Source organism: Vidua macroura, chromosome 2 (assembly GCF_024509145.1).
Source record: "Vidua macroura isolate BioBank_ID:100142 chromosome 2, ASM2450914v1, whole genome shotgun sequence".
Lineage (NCBI taxonomy): Eukaryota > Metazoa > Chordata > Aves > Passeriformes > Viduidae > Vidua > Vidua macroura.
The window spans coordinates 22047142-22066621 of record NC_071572.1 but is presented as its reverse complement, the minus strand read 5'-3'; the positions used below and the strand labels follow the sequence as shown (position 1 = coordinate 22066621).

General features: G+C 35.0%; 1 protein-coding gene across 4 annotated transcripts in view; it reads right to left on the bottom strand.

Annotated features, from left to right (window-relative positions):
- The window catches only part of NLGN4X (neuroligin 4 X-linked), a 164583-nt gene that overhangs the window by 99249 nt on the left and 45854 nt on the right, over nucleotides 1–19480 (bottom strand). For all 4 annotated transcript variants that reach the window (XM_053970850.1, XM_053970849.1, XM_053970851.1 and 1 more), the window contains exon 3: nucleotides 12901–13740. In XM_053970850.1, coding sequence (XP_053826825.1) covers nucleotides 12901–13372 — 472 coding nt within the window. In that variant the 5' untranslated portion in view covers nucleotides 13373–13740. The remainder of the gene's footprint in view (nucleotides 1–12900; nucleotides 13741–19480) is intronic.

Here is a 19480-nt window from a genome sequence, read left to right as displayed (position 1 = left end):
AGGCAAGCCAACATATTTTTGGAAAACAATATGTAAGGCTTTTAAAACTATCTGTTCATAAACTTCAGGAATTATCATAGGCTATATTTGAGTGACACTAAGCCTGCAGGAATATGTCATGCTTTGCGTTGCTAAAAAAGAAGTGTTAATAAATGCAAGTCTAAAATTTCCACAAAGAATAAAGCTAGGGAATATACAACCAAATGCTTTATTAAGGTAATGGGAACTGGAGAAAAGTGGGATATTTTTAATAACCACCTCCTGGATTATGTACAAACCCAACGTATTCTAGTTCAACACAAAGTAAGTGTGCTATAGGCAAAATACAATGTCTTTGAAGAATTAAACTCTGAAAACAAAGGTAGTTGATTGCTCCCTAAAGGATGGTTTAGCAGCCACAAGAAAGTAAAAAAAGTCAATATGGGTTAGGGTCTTAGCTGACTGAAAATGGCACTAAACAAGTTCTGTGCATAAAGAATGCATCTGGTGCTCCCAGAGTTCTGGACCCAGTGTAAAAGTACACATCCCATTAGGTCTCAGGAGGGGGCTTACAGGTCATGCAACATTTTCATTTCAGAATGGTCTATAAGGGCTATGCCAGCTAGATCATAGCCATCTGGCAGATTTATTAGAGCAAACACTTACAATTGTACTCAAGAGTAATTTATTTATTAGTTGAGAGATAATGAAGAAAATTAAAGGACTCATAGAAACATTCCAAGCCATTTGTTGCATCTGCAAAGAGCATACTTTCTTCTAAAATTCCCTTCTGACTTCTTGCTTTCAGTAAACTTTATGAAAAACCTATTAACTCTGCATCATGTATTAGTAACAACCTTTTTTCATTCATCAGAAATTTAGCTGATGTCTTCTGAGTTTAAACAGATTACACTGAGAGCTTATATGCCTTACCCAGTCACAAAGTTTTCCTCACCTTTCAGTATTTCAATGCCTTGGGATCTTCTTCTGGCATAAGTCTTATTTCCTTATTTCCTTATTTCCCATTCCTTTTAACTCTTGGAAAAATTCTATCTGCTGTCTGATTTCTAACTACTCTGTGAACATTGAGAGTTAAGAATTAAATGCAAACTTTGATAGCAAGGCTTCAATCTTCTATCAGTACATGACCCACATCAATTTCAAGATGCCTTAGTTTTAAATCTCTTTACCCAATTACTTAAATTCATCGTGGTACAATGGCTCCCAAATCTATTGCCCTTTAGACCTTTCAGAGTTTTGCTTGGAGGTTACAATATAATGCAATGACATGCAAAGTTCTGCCAGTAAATGGATCACCAAGGGGAGTAAGACAGATCCTTAAAAAAGCTATGCACACACAGAAAAAAGAAATAGAGTCTTTTAGGTTATAAGTATATGGGAAGTAACTTGAGCCTTTTGTCACCCAGAGGCATTTCCTTCTTGAAGCTGTTTCTAATTCTAATCAGAGAAAAAAAAAACAGTGATACTCATTTTCTAAATGGAAAACCAAGGCACAAAGGCAACAGATGATGGATCTCATGTCTCTCGCCATTAGACCTCAGAATGCCTCAGTGCCAGTGTATATAAGCAATACAGTGGTTTTGGTAATTCATTAAAAAAAAAAAAAACAACGGCAATTTTACTTCACATCTCTTCTGTATTAAACAAAAAGCCTTGCAATAAATCTGTACAAGAAATGGAGAAATTGGTACATAAAGTGGTAGGTGTTTGTAGTTCCGATTTAGGTTTACAAAAGAAACGCAAAACAGAAAAGTCACCCAAAAAAATTAAGCTACTTGTGCTAAAATAACACTTTTGCTTAGTACATCATGAAGGAAAAAATGCCTTAAGTACGTCTGCCTTTAATGCAGAAATAACTATTTTATAACTGGTTTTAGGAACTAATGGTGTTCATCTTATCATTTGTGTTGAGACAAAATAAGAAAAAGATCACAAGAAGAAAAAGAACATTAATATAGACAATCAAATCCAAAAGCTATATATTAGAATTTGAAAGAATCAAGTTAATAATCCCAACACTAACCCATTTTTCTTTACTGTATTAGATACGCAAAACAAGCATGGTAAAGTAGCCTGTTTTTGGAAGTTTGATACAGTATTATGAAGCAACAAATCCAGAAGTAGCACTCAAAAATGAAATAAACTATTAATTCCATAATAATTTTAAAAATGTGATGCATACTGATAATTTCTAAACTTATAATAACTTATAAATTACTTATAAATTCTTCATTTACTTAAGAAAAATAGAAAATTAACTTAATCATTACAGGCTGCACTTTCAAAGGTGCTGAAACCTGAAAATTTCTGCTTGAACTAAAGCAAGATAAGTGTTACATGATGGAAATCTTTCACGGCCTTCCTAGATGCTCAGGCACTTTTATACAAAACTGCACATTGCATTTAAAGAACAGACACTTAAGAAAACCCTCAAAAGTCAGTATCTGAACATCATCCTTCCCTTTGATTCTTGCAATATCCGAAACACTTTCTGGGCATATTTATACATGGGGTGTAGGGTGAACACTTCATGAAGACAACTAAAATTTGAGGAAGAAATGTTCAGCTAAAAATGAAAAATGAAAACAACAGCAAACAACAAGAAGTAAATTAAAGCAAACCCCAACTAACTACATCAGGGTGCGTTAAGACCCCCATGTACTATAGGATATATAGGCCAAATGCAGCTTGGCAAGCATAGCTGAGCAGCCCACTGACGGAGTCCAGTACAGAAGAACTAACACATGAAAGAGAATCAGGCTTTCTCTCTTTGCCTGATTCTTTTACATCCACTGCATATCTAATATATACATAGCTACCCTTCCTAAAATTATTTAAGAATCATAGCTGCTCTTTTCTCACATACTGCTTCTTCTTGTGACTTTGATAAAAAAATAGATTTCATAGAAGGACTAGGTTAGAAGAGACCTTAAAGATCATAGAGTCCAAGCCATGCCCTAGATCAAGAAGAATATCCAAATAACAGCATTTTTGGAAATTGAAACTGAGTTTACACTTACTATAATACTATAGTTCTACTTTGTACAGTGAGCAAAGGGATTCATTTATAAAATGATAGTGGCCAAAGCAGGTAAGAAGAAGCGGCTACAAGGGATAGTGAAACTGGATAGAGAAGAAATAAAGCTTGAACATCTCTCAGCAATTTATTGTGAAAAAGGACACAATTAAGAAGAAAAATTTATCGATTTAATCCATCTACTACAGTTTACTTCTGGGAATAATACTGAAGGCATTATGGATAACCCTCTGAGAATGAAAATAAGAATAAACTGTACAGTATGACTTTTAGAAACTTATCCCACTCTTTAAGTTCACATTAGTGCATTTATTTGTATTCAGTTATTTCTTCAATTTATTTTCACTGAAGTGTTCCCACTGAGAGATTGTCATACGGAGCTGCTCCTTTTGTGCAATGTCTGTGTCACTTTCTTTGACTTAGATATACTTTCAGGCAATTGTTAGTGACAAGGCATAGCAGTTAATCCATAGGGATGGTTTCTTGCATCATCACAGTAAAAATCTGATTTGATCTAACTCCCAAAGACCCACCCTAGACATCAATTGCAACTCAGCCTCTTGCAACTAATCTCTGAAGGCAGAACAAGGTCTATGGTTTCGGTAGATGGTAAAAGCACCTCAAATCCTTAACACCATAAAAACAACAGTCTGTTCGAATCAGATACATTATGAATCTGAAAACAAGGTATTTTGGAGGGGAAGCCCTCCAGCATTTGTGTAATTTGGCACCTTGTATGACAGCTTAGTTATATTGTTAATTCCAACAAAGTGATAGCAAAAACTTGAAAGATGCTCAATGAAACTTCAACATGCTTAACATTTTTATCTCAGTGAAATAGGAGGAGGCAAAAAACATTTGGTACTCTACATGATTGAGCTGTATAACTATAAAACAAAAGATGGAAAGAAAATGGCATTCATTAAAAAGAATTATTCTTTCTTTATATTTTGGTTTTGAAATGGAAGGACCAAATCAATACTTTAAGCAGGAATGTTTGTACTAACTCACCACAACCAAACAGATCGAATTCTCTACTTAGGAATCTGCTCTGGCATTGAATGCCTTGTAAATATTATTCAATTGAAAAACTGGTGCATTTCCAGTATGCTTATTACCCAAACATTTATTATTTTACAATTAAAAAAAATAGTTTTGCATAAATTTGTCAATGTGAGTGTATGTTTTGCTTTGAAAAGTTATATCCCTTGTAAAAATTCATCAGTCCACAACCCCAGAATCAACACTGTCAACTTTATTATCTTTAAGCTTGGGAAAGGTGGAATCAGATCCCTTCCTCATTGTTTAAACAGTAAAAACCAGCACCTGTTTGCATGTTTTACTGCTGCATTCACAGCATGATTTGTGTCTCTTTCAGTGATTCCCAGGGACAGAAAAAAATGAGTTTGCTGGAAACTTGTGCTCCCTCTGGTGTCTGAAACAAGCATGAAAATCAGCAAAAGCACTACCATGGGGGCAGTATTACAAATGCAGAACGATTTTTTAAATTTCCCGGCCACCCTAAAAATACTACATAAAAGATAATTTGATACCAATTTATTTGAAAGAGGATGAAGTGTATATATTTGGATTGGGTTTTCATTTGCCCTACTGCATATTTAATAAAACAGACAATGTATCCATGATTTCCAGCTATGATGGCTTGTAAACATAACCAGTGTCTAATTGAATAGTCATTTGAATCTGCACAAAGCAATTTCCCTCCATTAGATTAATCATGTCACACCCTGTCAATGAAAAATCTATTTAACATCAACCCAGCAATTATAAGCATTTTGGAATGAGGCACCAGAAATATATTTGTAATTAAAATTCCCTATATATATAGTGTAGGAATTTGGCTTAGCATCGCAAGTAAGTTTATTCTTCACTAAAAGTATGCCTACAGCAAGAACTGTAAAAGAAAAATTTCCCTTCTATTATAATAGATTTTTAACACATCAGTACCAGATAGCTATAAGCATTAGTTCATTTTCACGGTTCCATAATAATTATTTCTTATTGTTACTTTGGGTACCAAGAGCAAGGTCCAGATTAAAAAAAGCCTTAAACCCCAACAACATAAATTCTTCTATATTCCTTCAGATGATAATATCATAAACACAAATGAAATTCACTATCATTAACTTTCTTTTTTCCCCTTTTTTTTCCTTCGTTCTCTTTGGATTACAACTAATACATTCAACTAATACTATCCTAAAATGTAAGAATACTTAATTGATTATATGTCATTCTGAGAATTTTATCTGGAATGTTAAGCAAGAAGCACTGAATAAAGGCCAGAAATATTCTTTCCCTCTAAAAACAATGGCAAACCAAAGTACTGTGCAAAAAGCTGTCATTTTTAGGAGAAATTTTTATCTTTGCTTCATTTATCCAAAATTTTTTCAGGAATCCTGAGGAGGAAATAATGAGTATTTGCTCTATTTCAAACTTGTGTTAATTTATTTTGCAGATACCTAATCATTTGCAGAAAAGAATTGTAGATTTTCCCAGCTGACCAACTACCTATGACGTGGTAGTTTGTACTCACATTGATGTGGATAAAATTCCTTGAAATATTTTCACAGATGTCACTGACTTATGAGCCCTGTGATTTAGCTGAGCTATTCAGCAAGTGTCAGTTTTGTTTGAACCTTCAATTAATGTGCAAATTAAAGGCAACTGAACCAAATTTGAATGAAAAGATACAAATACCTTTCAAAACTTTCAGACCAATGCAAAAAATACCTGAAAGAAGACCAATGAGATCACAAAGCCTTAACAGGAAATCAAAGCTAATACAAATGATGTGGCCATGACACTGATCAAATCTGACTGCACATATTCTGCACTATTCACCACTCAGAAGCCTGCCAAGGACCCACTGCACTGCTCTAGGACAGAGGCACTGCCTCAGTGTTAGCAGGTATCACATTGATTTGTGTTTTGACAGCAAGCAAGACACACAGAGAACAGCAGCAGTTTACAAAGACATGTTTTTCAGGAGTGAAGAGGAAAGCTGCATTAAAAAAAAAAAAACTAACTAACAAAACCCCCAAAAAAGACAGAAAAGAAACTGCAAGCAAATACACAGGAAAAAAAAATCCAAACCAAAACAAAAAGCACCCTGAATAGACAAGTGGGAGTCAGTGGACAAAATGAAGTAAAATTGGATCTCATGTGGTCTGCCTCATGACTAGAGGCTTTCTATTCTGTGTCACTAAGCCAAATGGCACAGCCCCTACAATTCCAAAGGCACTGTTATTTAACTAAAAGGATAACATTAATTTGCCTTTACACAAGAAACGTTAATTCATCATGTTTTAAAGAACATTCCCCCCATTCTAGCAGGTTTTTCAATATGAACTAATGATGAGACTCTAGGAAACGGTGCCAAAAATCCTGTTGGGATTAACTAAACTCATATTGAATGCTGAGTCTTCTTGCTAGGCTTCACTGCATATCAGTTCCTGAGAAGGCCATTTGGGTGCAATCCTGTAAAGTGCCTGTGGAATGGGCAGCTCCTGGGGGAAAGGACAGCATTTTGAAATTAGCAACTAAATCTGAATTTATCTCTAAGGATTTAAGAACTTTATTTCATCTAGATTAGAGTCCTGTTCTTTGGTGTCAGAAGGTATTTGCGACTGTTAAAAGCAAGAATGTAAAATGAGGGCCTGGATTACCCACAGCTTTATCCTGGTAGGCAGAGAACAGCCAGACATATGCCTCCTCCTTTCTCACAGATGCCACAATATTTCTGGATTAGGAGGAGGGGATATATTGGACCCTAACAGTGAAAGAATTGGCTTGAGGCAGTCTGACACAACAGGGAGTTTATCTTTCACAATGGAGAGCAATTTTCTCTCTGATCCTAAAAAGTATATGTTTATGTTCAACTGGTACTATATGCAATAATTCCAACATTGTCATTTTGTATTGTAATTATGATCTATTATCAATCTCTCTCACCCTGGAAAGAAATACAATCATTTTACAAAAGGATATGTCCTTATTTTGTGTAATTTTTATATGTGTTTTTATAAGCTGAAATTAATTTACAGAATAAAATTTTAATAATTAATTTTTAGTTTTCCAGAGTAGACAAACAATTGACTATATGGGTGGGGTTAAAAAAAACCAGTAAACTAATCACCGACAAAACCTATGACAATACTGAAACTGAAAATAAAGTTTTGTTATACTCCTGGAGGTTTGTTTTTTTTTTTCAGAAGAACATTATTTGTAATATGAAACTGTTTAACCATTATTATCTATAGAAGTACAAAGTATGATTTAAAGCAGATTTTAAATATTTTAGAAGTAAATAAATGTATTTCATTTGCTTTTAAAAATACTTCAGAAAACATAAGTAAAACTCTGTGTTCCTATGCCAATTACAGAAATTATAATTGACTTTAAAAAATATGTAATAAAGATTTTGAGAAACAATATAAACTGTAACCATATATATAAGAGATATTGGATTCTTAATTCCTTAAAGTTATATACATAAATTCTTGCTTTGATTTTTTAAGTAGCTACTTATATTTACAAAAGTTATGAAGAGATAATAGGACAAATCAAATTTTAAGATTACCTGAAAAGTGTCTGATATACATATACTGAAACCGAAAACTACATACAGTTTAGGAGAATCTGTTGTATGGAAAACTGAGTTTATTTGGAAATTACAAGTTACTATTATTATTAGCATCACCTTCTAATAATTCAACAAAAATGATGTTGTGCATATTGCAACTATCTTGCTCACTGTGACACTATTTTTATGTATGACCCCATTTTTATGTATGACCCCTTATTTCTCATAGTAACAAAAAGGCCATTAATTAGCTTACTTTTTTATTCTATGCCATCAAAATGAAGAGACTAATCGTTACATTACCTTTTTCTTTGCCTCAAAGGAAAAAAAAACAATTTTTATCAATTATGTTTTATTAGGATAATTTTGATAAAAACACTTTTTCCAAGTTAAAGACATTGCACTCAACAGCAATGGCAAGAAGAAAGCTGTAAACACTTAATTATATATTAAGCAGACATTATTAATTTCATAATAGGCAAAAGGGACAGTCTGAAGCTCGTCTTCTCGATCAGCTTTGCTCAAATTTTTCATTTTATTATTTCTTAATCAAATAGACACAGAGTCAAGAGCTGCAGGTATATTTAGTCAATTGCCACCCAGACAAGGAACACAGCTGGTATCTTTGCACACGACTTTTTTCTTCCTGGTTGTCCACAGTTAAATATACCACTAATCCTGGGCACACCTCAGTTCCCATAACTTAACAAAAAATTATCACCTACCCATTCAGCCTTAATAACTGTCATGGTCTCCCACCTTTTGTTGTCACTTCAGCTGTATTTATTGTGAAGTAAATGAAACAAGAGCTCACAAGCAAGAAACGAGAAGATACTAAATACTTCATTAGTTAATCTGAAACAGATACATAGTAGATAAGGAGCTCCACCCTTGTGTAAAATGTACACTATCCATATGCCAAAATAAGTAAAAAGTATATATGCTTACTATTGATCAAGCAAAGACAACAAAAAGTAATCATTATTTTTATCTCTTTTGATCTGAACACAGCAAGTTTTAGACAAACATAAAATGATCTCTTCTTGTAGGGTTTTGCTCTTTTTTGTTTTGCTGTATTTTTTTTTTTAATCTTGCTTTGCTATTAATAAAATTCTGAAGTTCATCATGAATGAAATACAAATTAAGGGTCTTTTCTTTTTTTTTTTTTTTTTTTTTGTTGTGGTTTTTGTTTTTTTTTTTGGTTTTTTTTTGTTGTTTTTTTTTTTTTTTGTTTGTTTGGGTTTTTTTTCCTTGTTATACTTTTTTTCCCTGGTTATGATAGGAGTTAGCAATCTCCTTCAGAATCCACAGATTCAAATGATAAAGGCCAGGGATTAAGCACAGCCGATTAACAGTCTGTGTCCTCTTCAATCTAGCATTTCCACTGTAGATAAACCCATATTCAGACTGAAGTTATAATAAACACACTGTCCTCAATATCATCTCCCTAGATGACCTCCTCAAAACTGACATTCAAGTATTCTTGTGGAAAATTACAGTTCATAGTAACTGAAAAAGCAGCCTAGAAAATACACACCCACAAAAATAATACTGCAGATCAAGCCAAATGCTTAGAAAGCAACTGGATAAAATGATTTCTCTACAAATATTTTATTTGCTTCAGTTCTGAGTAATTTATTATTACTATAGGTTTGACATATAAAATAATTTTCTTAGATATTATCTTTGTTGCTTGTACTTGTGTACTTGTGTCTTTAAAATAGCTGCAATATCATTTATAGTTATGACCAAAAAATAAAAAATCTCAATGGATCACAGTGGTTGCAACTTTTTTCCCTTCCAAAGGCAAAAGAAAACAAACTGTGAAAATCTCCAGCAACCTTAGATACTCTGAAATAGAAGTATTACTGTAAGGAAAGGGATACCAAAAAACACTTGTCTAATGAAAAACAGCAAAATAATAGAAATCTACAAGACAGAATTGCAGTGTTATTCTTCTAGATATGTATAGGTATGTATATTGACTTCTATGATAAATAATATTTTCACCTAAAATGAAAAAAGACAGCCCATAAAAAGGAAGATAGTTTTTGCTTTGTAAGGACATTTTAACATAGGAAATTCTGATAGGATTCTCCTGCTGTCTGACATTTGAAATCCAGAATCTTCTGAGTCTAAAGAAAGGCTAGGATTAATACAGACACAGACTGTGTAACAGGTTATTTTAACTTCTTGACCTAGAAGCTCAAAATATTTTAAGGAACTATAGATTTATATGTTATTTAATTTTCTGGTACTTCTTCAGACAAAAGCAGTAACATTTTAAACCCTTTATTGAAACTAACTAAACTTACCTACCTAGTTAAAGTGACTGTATTCTACTCTTATTCCCATTACTTTATTGTGGAAGGATTCCAGTAAAGCAATTCTGAAATCAGATGGAGGGATATGTGCATTTATTAATCAACCCTTTATAGAAAGTACATGATCAAAATTTGGTTCTCTTTGGCCAAACCACAAAAATAATAAGAAACAGGCAATGCTATATACTGAAAAAGAACTGCAACAAAACAAAACAATGAAAACAATCCCCAAACCTGAGCTTCATTTTGATTAGTTATTCACTAGAATTGCTTTGAAGTAAGCACTGCAAATGACTGCAATTAATTCATTAGTTGTTGCTCTATCCTGTTCTCCACAGTTAAAAAAAAAGAGAAAAAAATTATTCAGAGTAAGTTTCATAATCAGAGCATTTATTAGGTTTGGATGATTCCAGCCACCTTTTCTTCTAGAAAACAGTTTCAAACCTCTTTTAAATCAATCTATACTGAAGAAAGAATTGAAAAAATGAATTTAATTCAAAGTCACTCACTTTGAAATCTTGCTTCAAAAACTAATTTCATGGTCTGTTTCCATAACAACGTGGATTATTTTTGCCAACTAGGACTCTCATAATGAAGCATAACATCTTTAATCAGATTGTATGCACTACTATTTAAGACTGTTTAGAGTGATTTGGAGACACACTAACTTAGAGCATCTGATTTGTAGGTCAGTTCCCGTTAAGCATCTTTATGGTCAGAAGATCACATATATTCCTCACCAAAAAAGCCTCTGAGATTATTAATTAGTGATAAGATATACATCATACAATTAAAACACTATGTACTTAATTTATTCTTTCTTAATCTTCTTTTTTCCCAATGGAATCTTTAAAAATGCTTTTCATATGGCAGAGGAACAACCTTACCTTCAGCTCATCACTAACACAAACCTTGTCTTCTCATTATTCAGCTACATATTTTTATGCATGTGTTTTTATTTCTTCTTTCAACAGGAGATATAAAAGCAACTCAATACAATTTACAAGCTATTTAAAGAAAATCTAAAACCAGGAAGAGAAAATCATGCTTTTTGGAAAAGTGGACAAAAAGGTCTACAGAACATGAAATTAAATTTATCAGTCCTTTCTACTTTAAATCTAAATGCAAATGTCATTAGCTATTATAGCAAAATGAGTGTTATAGATTGGTAGTCATTCAGCTCACAATATTTTACTATTTTTCATTTGATATTAAATATTCTTTTCCTCGACGTTCACATATATTTTCCCATGTCTAATTTCCTGTGTCCCCTAATTAATAAATGAAACTTATTATTATATTGGAAGAACATATTGTTTATTAAAACTGAATTCTAAAATAAGACTGAGTTAGCAGAGCCGATGTTCCTTCAGTGAGAACAAATAAAATCTTAACCCAGAATGCTTTCTCAGGGCAAGCTTACCCCAGTGACTAATTAAAAGATGAAGGCTAAAATCCAGAACATATACAAATTTGGGAAAAAATTATCTATGTCATTATCCAAGGAGTAAAAGGAGTCCAATTAGACTGGAAGAGTGCAAGAACTGAGTTGTAAAGACCTGCTGCTTTGTCTACACACTGAGGCACACACACACACAGACACACACAGACACACATGCACACACTCATGCACACAGAGCCCCCATAAATGCAGCTTTCCTTTCACAGCACTTTTCCTTTAAGCACCTTGGTAGTATTTACATTTGCAAAGCTCCCAGTATTCCCAAACCTTACCCCTTTATTCTTAGCTTTCAAGTTTTTGCTTCAGCTGATGAGAACAGGAAAAGAAGGTGGTATGTTTATTGCTGGCAGGCAGCTTGGAAATTCTGAGTAAAGAAGCCAATCAAGGCAGGAGGATTATAATAATCAAAGTAGAAAATTTGCATATTTAGAGTATGGTTACTGAGAAATAACAATGCCTTGGTTGTGTAAATCAAACTCTCAGCAAAAGTGAAGGGATTTGCATATCTGGGTGAAATCTGTCATGTTATACACCCCTAACTGCATTCTAATTAGCAGAAAACACTAGCTTTAAGTGGAATATTAAATATAAGTGCTAGTACTATTTTTATTTCCTTGTGAAATAATAGACTTAGCTTGTTTGGGGTCCGATGAAAACAGGTTTTCTTGCCTGTAGGAAGCAATACAATTCAAAACGACCAAAGATACATTCACCATGCCATGCAGCTACAATTTTTAAGATTGAGATTATGTAAATGTCCAAAGAGTTCTGCATTACCAATTGTGTTCATCCTTTTTGTCTATAGAAAGTGGTTAAAAGTAGCTCTCTTGAAAGTATTGCACAAAAGAGATGAAAGTTTAAAGCCACCTGTTCCAATCTGCATAATAAATCACCTTGACTTCATTTTAAATTTAGTGAATGAAGAAAAATAAGCTTGACTGAAAAGTTTCAAAGACAAAAATCCTAAAATAGTCCCTGCTGACAGAATTACTGTAACAATTTTCTATTATCAATTAAAATCAAGCAGAGTTGACAGTAGGCCCAGAAATTTATGATAAAATAAAGAAAAAAACATTAGGTAAATTCTGCTTTAAAAATTAGCATGTAACAGTATATTTGTACCATTCATGCATGGAAAAATGATAATATTACTACTTTATGTTAGTGTTTATTTCCCCTTTCCTCTCTTGTGAATGATTCTCAGCTCTCTTCTAGACGTAAACTTAAGGCTGGCTAACATACCCTGGTCACTACTTGCAATCAAGCTGCAGGTTGGTGTTGCACTGAAAAGTAAGAGAGAATCTATGCAAGCATATTCAATTTACAAAGTATTACTAATAATGTATATTCAGAGGCATTATCCATTTCCACAGAAAAAACATGGATGAAACTCAGTAAGATGCTTTGAAGACCTGGACACTCCTCATATGTTGAACCGGTGAGCATACTGCAGTGTGGGTCTCAGGGTACTTACCATCCTCTGTGGGCACATAGATATTCAAATACAGACAGTCTTCATTTTGATCTTGAACATATGTCACCACAGTATCCAGATTGGCTGTAAACCAGACTGGCAGCATATCGTTGAGCAGTGACCTCTCATCCAGGTACTGCGGGCAGACAGCGGCAAACTGTGTGGCGTTGCGGACACCCGTCCAAGACGACGGTGGCTCAGGGGGCTGAAATCGCCTTTCTCCAGTTGGAGGAGAAGCATAAGGAACACCCAAGTACTGCTCCACTGGACCAAGGATCTCATTAGGCAAAGGTGTTCTTAAACCACGTATTTTGCCATAATTTGTAGTAACAACTGGGTATTGTGCTTGGCCATCAATGAGAGTAAATCTTATAGCCAGTGCAGTTATCCACAGGAGGAAGTTAGAATTCAACATGACACACACTGGTGTGAAGATCAAAGGCAGCCATAGGAGTCCCATTGGTTTCGACATTATTTAAATCAACATCAGCAGGGCTCTTTTTTCCACAGCCAGGAGAAATTATTCAGTCAAGGAAAATGAAAACTAATAAAAAAGTAGTCAAAAGGAGATGAAGTGAAGGAAAATGTATCTTTGTTCAGGTAACAAAAAAACAAAAGCTGATGTGTGGTAGGTGCCTCAGCTGACTGGCTGTAGACAAATCCCAATGTCAGAAGAAACAAGAGAGTGTTTGCCCCTAAGGCCCATCCCAGACTTCAGTGTTGAATTAATCCTGGCAACGCACAGCAATTCCCGACAAGTAGAGTGGTGAGAGATCTGCAGTTATTCCACTGGCCCAGTGAAATGGCTCCTTTCAGGGAAGTCCAGCACACTCAGTCAGCCTGTGGCCAAAAGAAAGCAAGCAATTCAAATCAACAGACAAATTTATGTTGGCATAAACCTTAAAGAAAAAAAAATTAAAAAGCCAAAAATTATATTCACACACTACTTCCATGCCAAGGCCCACAAATGTTTTACAAACTTTAGACACTCTGGTTAGCTATGTGTTTCCAGAGGTACATAAGTTAAGAGAACTAAACTTGAAGCCACAAGGTTATCTCACAAAACAAATGTTTCTGCTTCTCTATATGCTTCCAAACCAAGCCACAGTCCAAACACTTCTGATTTCAGGAAGAGTAGAAGAGTATCACATTTAAGTACTAGCTTGAGGATATTTTCTGCCCTAAATAAACAGAATCTTCTTTTTAGGCCTATTTACACTCCCACAGGAACCATTCATTACTTTTGTTTCCTGTATTGGATAACCTCTTTTTGCTATGAGTTGATAACTACAGAATATTTTTCACAGACATGACTTCTTTTGTGTATGACAACCTAATTTACCTTCATCTAATTCAGAAATTCCAATGAATGCAATAAATAATTAGTTCAAATCAAGTGTGAGAACAGTCAAAATGAGATACAAATGTATTGATTTTCATATCTTTTTTTCTATGTCTGACAGAACAGTGGAAAACTAAAAGGAAAAAAAAAGCATTCTACAATCTCTTAAATCAGCTTTTGGCCTACATAGTGCTGCAATTATGTAACATTACCTGCTTGCATTCTCTTACTTTTGTTTTTAAATAGAAGGGAATTCATACATTAATTCTGTAATTTTATAATGAAATACAAGTCACTTGCATGTATATGCTAACCATTACAAGTATACAAATGAACACACATCAACATTCTACCTGCCCAAAGAAATTAAGGACTTCCTTTTTACTCATTACTCAACTCAAAACCACAGACAACAGTTCCAGAGGTAAAAAATTCACTGACACTGATACCTTATAATTGGTAGGATGAACACACATGTATATATCAAAATTATATATAAGTGGACAAGCAGGTTCTTTTTTCAGTCAGGACTCAGACATGGAAAATAATTTGAATAACATTTTATTCTCTCAAAACTCCTGGAATTCTTCAAGTGTTTCATTTTAGCACTCTCACCACAAAACTGTTGAAACACCAGAACACCAGAGGCCAGAAAAATACCAGATACATATTACGTGTGATGGACTGAAATTTCTACTGACATTTTCTCTAGGAGTTACAATTTGAGCATCATTTCGGAAGGACAAATCATTAACAGCTCAAATTTTCATGTCCCCAAGGGCACCACCAGGGCCATCGGTCCCTGAGTTATGCTGCAGGAAGTCCTATGCCCAACCCCATGCCCAGCCTGGATCTTGGCCTCACTGGGTCCCCAGTTACCTTGGACCTGACTCATCACCCTGCCTGTCCTTACGTTAATTGGGGCTCCCATGGACAGCCCCACTTCAGCTGCTCCCTGGCACTCAGAGTGGTCAGCCAGCAATGGGTCATTCGAAATTCCTCCTCAAGTGTCACTTTCCCTTCTGATTTTTGCTACCATCTTTAACAATGGAAATCAGCAACAGGTGAGTGATTTTGAGTAGCATTCCTCTTGCTCTGTCCCATCCTGACTTTGGCACACTTTACTGATCATGCAGCACAAATCAGATTTTCCAGTTATATCCAACTGAGGATTTAATCTGTGCTTAGGGAGGAACAACAAATCTTATTCCCTTGACACTTAGCAGAAGTTTGTAATGACATTCTAAGAAATTTGGAATACAGCACTAAGAAAATTGACAAGGTGGAAGGAAACACAGTGATCCAGATGATGAAAGATGGATAGAGAAAAAAAAAATCTGGGCAAACAGCAAGCAAAAAAAGAGGAAGCAAAACAAGAAAAGAAAATGGGAATGATGACAAATAAACAAGAGTGAACACATCACCAGCAGGGAGAGAACCAAAAATGACAACATGAAGGAAATCCTCAGCTGATACAGCAGAGATAATGTGCAATTGTAAAAAATGTGACGTACTAAATAGTATGGCTTTCTTGGCCACCTCGATGCATGCTGGTTCATATCCAGCCAGCTTTCAAACAGCACCCCCAAGTTCCCTTCAGCTGAGCAGCTCTCAAGACGCTGTTCCCCAGGTTTGGAGCACTGCACGGAGTTTTTGCAACCCAACTGCAGGACCTGACCCTTGGCCTTATCGATCTTCAGAGAACTGGTCTCAGTCAATCCAGCCTGTTAAGTTCCTTTTGCAGAGCCTTCCTATGCTCCAGCAGATCAATACTCCCATCCAATTTAGTATCATCTGTGATCTTAACTGAGGATGTATGCAATCCCCTCATCCAAATCATTGACAGAGACATTAAACTGGCCCCAATACTGAGCCCTAGGGAACACCACTGGTGAACAGCTGCTGACTGGATTTAATTCTATTCAGCACCACACTCTGGGCCTGACTATCCTGCCAGTTTTTCACCCAGAGAAGACTGCACCCATCCAAGCCATGAACAGCCAGTTTCCCCAGGAGAATGCTGTGGGTGCCAGTATCCAGTGGTTTACAGAAGTCTGGATAAACAAAATCCACAGCCTTTCCCTCATCCACCAGCCAGGTTACTTTATGACAGAAAGAGATCGAGTTAGTCAAACAGGATCTGCCTTTCATAAACCCATTTGTGAGTATCATCTGGACCTGATTCTCTGGCTGTCCTGCACATAGCATGTGATCGCACTCAGGATGATCCGTTCCATGACCTTCTCCAGTACTGAGGTCAGGCTGACCTGCCTGTGGTTCTCTGAGTCATCCTTCTGACCCTTCTTGTGGATGGACATTCCATTTGCTAATTTTCCATCAACCTGATCTTCTCCAGTTAAGCAGGACTGCTGGTAGGTGGTTTAAAGCAGTTTGATAAGCTCTTTCACCAGCTTCCTCAGGTGTATCCCATCTGAGCCCACAGACTTTTGTGTATCTAATTTGCTATAAGTAGCAGATCGCTAACCATTTCCTCATGGATTAAGGGGGCTTCATTCAGCTCTCCATACTTCCCCAGCTTGCAGCTCTGGGAGCTGTGCATCCTGAGGACAACTGGTTTTGGTATTATACTGATGCAAAGAACCAGACTGAGGCAAGGAAAGCAAAATTATCTTGTTTAGGCAAGAAAATTAGGCGGAAAATATCACACATTTCAGTTTATCGACATTACTAGAGGAATTACCATTTTCCTAAGGTTAGTTTCACGTATGAAATGCATACACAGACAAAGAAAATAAAATAATTTTCAGTAATAATATTGAGAGGTAAGGAAGAAGGCATGCTGCCTATTAATTCATGAACTTTAACAACTATGATATGATGTTAGATACATCATTGAAAATGTTGGAAGATGTAAATATTCATAGATTTTAATTAGGGATTAATCTTAAATAGAAAACTGTAAACATTCTAGAAAGGTTTTTAGATATATCAAAACTGGTTTGATGTTCAATTATATGTATACAGTCAGCTATTTAATATGCCTTTACATACTGATTTTACAGGAAGGCATGTATTTGTCATGCCTTTATTTATTATCACTAATAGTGTTGTACTTTTTCCATATTTTTATTTACTGCTTCAAGTGTTAGAAAAATGCATACAAACTGCTTGCAAAAAAATTCCTAGTTGGAAGTATCACTCATCCAAATAATCGAAAATAATCAATCTAAGTCAGAATATTCAGTTCAAAATGACAACTTCTGGCAGCACACCACACAGAGAAGTCAAGGAAGATCTGAAATCACATACGATCACATACAATGATTTTGTTATTGGCAGAGGAGTGTAATTTGAGGCTAATGAGACATTTATGGCCTTGGAAGAAAATGCAGATTGAAGTTAACATGGATGTGTGTCTGGAAACACCACTTGTTCTTGTTTATAAATCTGTGCCCCAAGACACTCTTAGAGATGCTTAAATAGCCTTTGAATCAGGCCTTCAGGGCTAAACTGATGGTTTCCAGGATCTGTAGTTACCACCTTTTCAACCTGAGAAGATTATCAGTAGCTCTATACTTATTCTGTAGCTGCTAGGGAAATAGAAGACATGGCTTAGAAGTCATCTTTGCTCCAGTGTAGAATAGAAAACTAAAGTGACTTCAAGTTTTTTTTTGATCCTCTTGTTCAGGTCATGACCAGTTACAAGAAAACTAAACAGAAATATAAATTATATGAACACAGGAAACTGAAGACTCCGCAGATATCCTAGGGTTTCTCAGGCTTTAACTAATACAACTAGTGCAGAACAGTGCACCTTAGCTTTCAGTCACTGACAACTTTTATTCTCTGGCCCTCCCTTCTGCTGATATTCACAAGGGGGTTTTTGGGCATGTACACAGGTCTGACCTCAATAGAGAGTCAGGGTTAAAGACTCACATCCCTTTCATTAGACAGACATTCTGAAAGCATACAGTGAGCTTGATTAGCTGAAATGAAAGAGCAACCAGCTAGTCAGTAGAAAAAATCTGACAAATGATGTAATCCATAAAATTTCAGATTCTCCTCATACTGACATTTTGCTAAGTATTCAATGCATTTCACAGAATATGGAGATTCAAGAAATACTTCATTTACCAAGAACATGAACTGTTTTTCTTCTTTCCATTCCCTTTGTCCCTTTGAAATAAGTAATTTTGGAAATTATTAAGTGGATATATATGGCTTGCTTTTTGGGTTTTATTTGTTGTTTTTTCTTATGTCTGTGTGTGTGTTTGGTTGATTGTTTTCAAACAAAAGCAATTAGAATATTATCATATTGTAAGATATATAAATCTCTATAATAATGTTGTTGTATGATAGTGTAAATAAGAACTATCCAAAGCATAGAAATTTTTGAACATGCCTACAGTATTAATTTTAGCTATATGTCCATATAATTTGAAATATTTGCAGAAAACTACTGCAAATCACACTGTTGTCTTCTGTAAAAGCTCTTCCCAAAGCAGATTTAAATATACCTCTACCTCATAATCAGCACTACACCTTCTGAATAGTCACTGTATTTAAATGTTCATTCAATAACAAAAGAGCAGTTTTTTCAAATATCAGTAAATGCATACTGGGTTTATCTACTATCTTTCATATTAAATGAACAACCCAAAACAGTTGTAATTTTAGGGATTTTTTTTTCTGAGCTTCTAGAACTTTCTTGATACACTGAAATGAGCTAAGCTTCATTTTTCCTTATCCTAATAAAGTTATTCAGAAATATCAGACAAAATAATAGTGAACAACACAGAGGAACACCAATCATTAAATAATGTGCACCGTTTAGATTGGATTACTTAGAAAATTGGTAGGAAGTTTATTTATGAAAACTGGCCAATCATAAGATATTTTTGAATCTCAGAACTGTAACTTCAGTGATGTCTGGCTTCAAATTAACATGCAGCTAAGTTTTACAAGAAATTATTTTTCCTATAGCATGTATATGTTTGTTGTATTTTTGTAAGCATTTTCCCAACTCAAATAAGATATTTATTATTAAGTTATTCCTAAAAATACACACAAAGACACAAAACACCTTCAAAACAAAGTAAAAATCCCCAAAATCTAGACTTCTAATAATCCTAACTGTAGAGGACCAGATCTAAGCACATTTTATCTCAAACATTCTGAGCATTGCTACAGGAAAGGTGACCAGAGGAGGGGTGGGGCAGTGCTGTCCTGAGTCAACTCCCTGCTCTGCCTTAAGACTTGTGCTCAGTCCCCTTCACC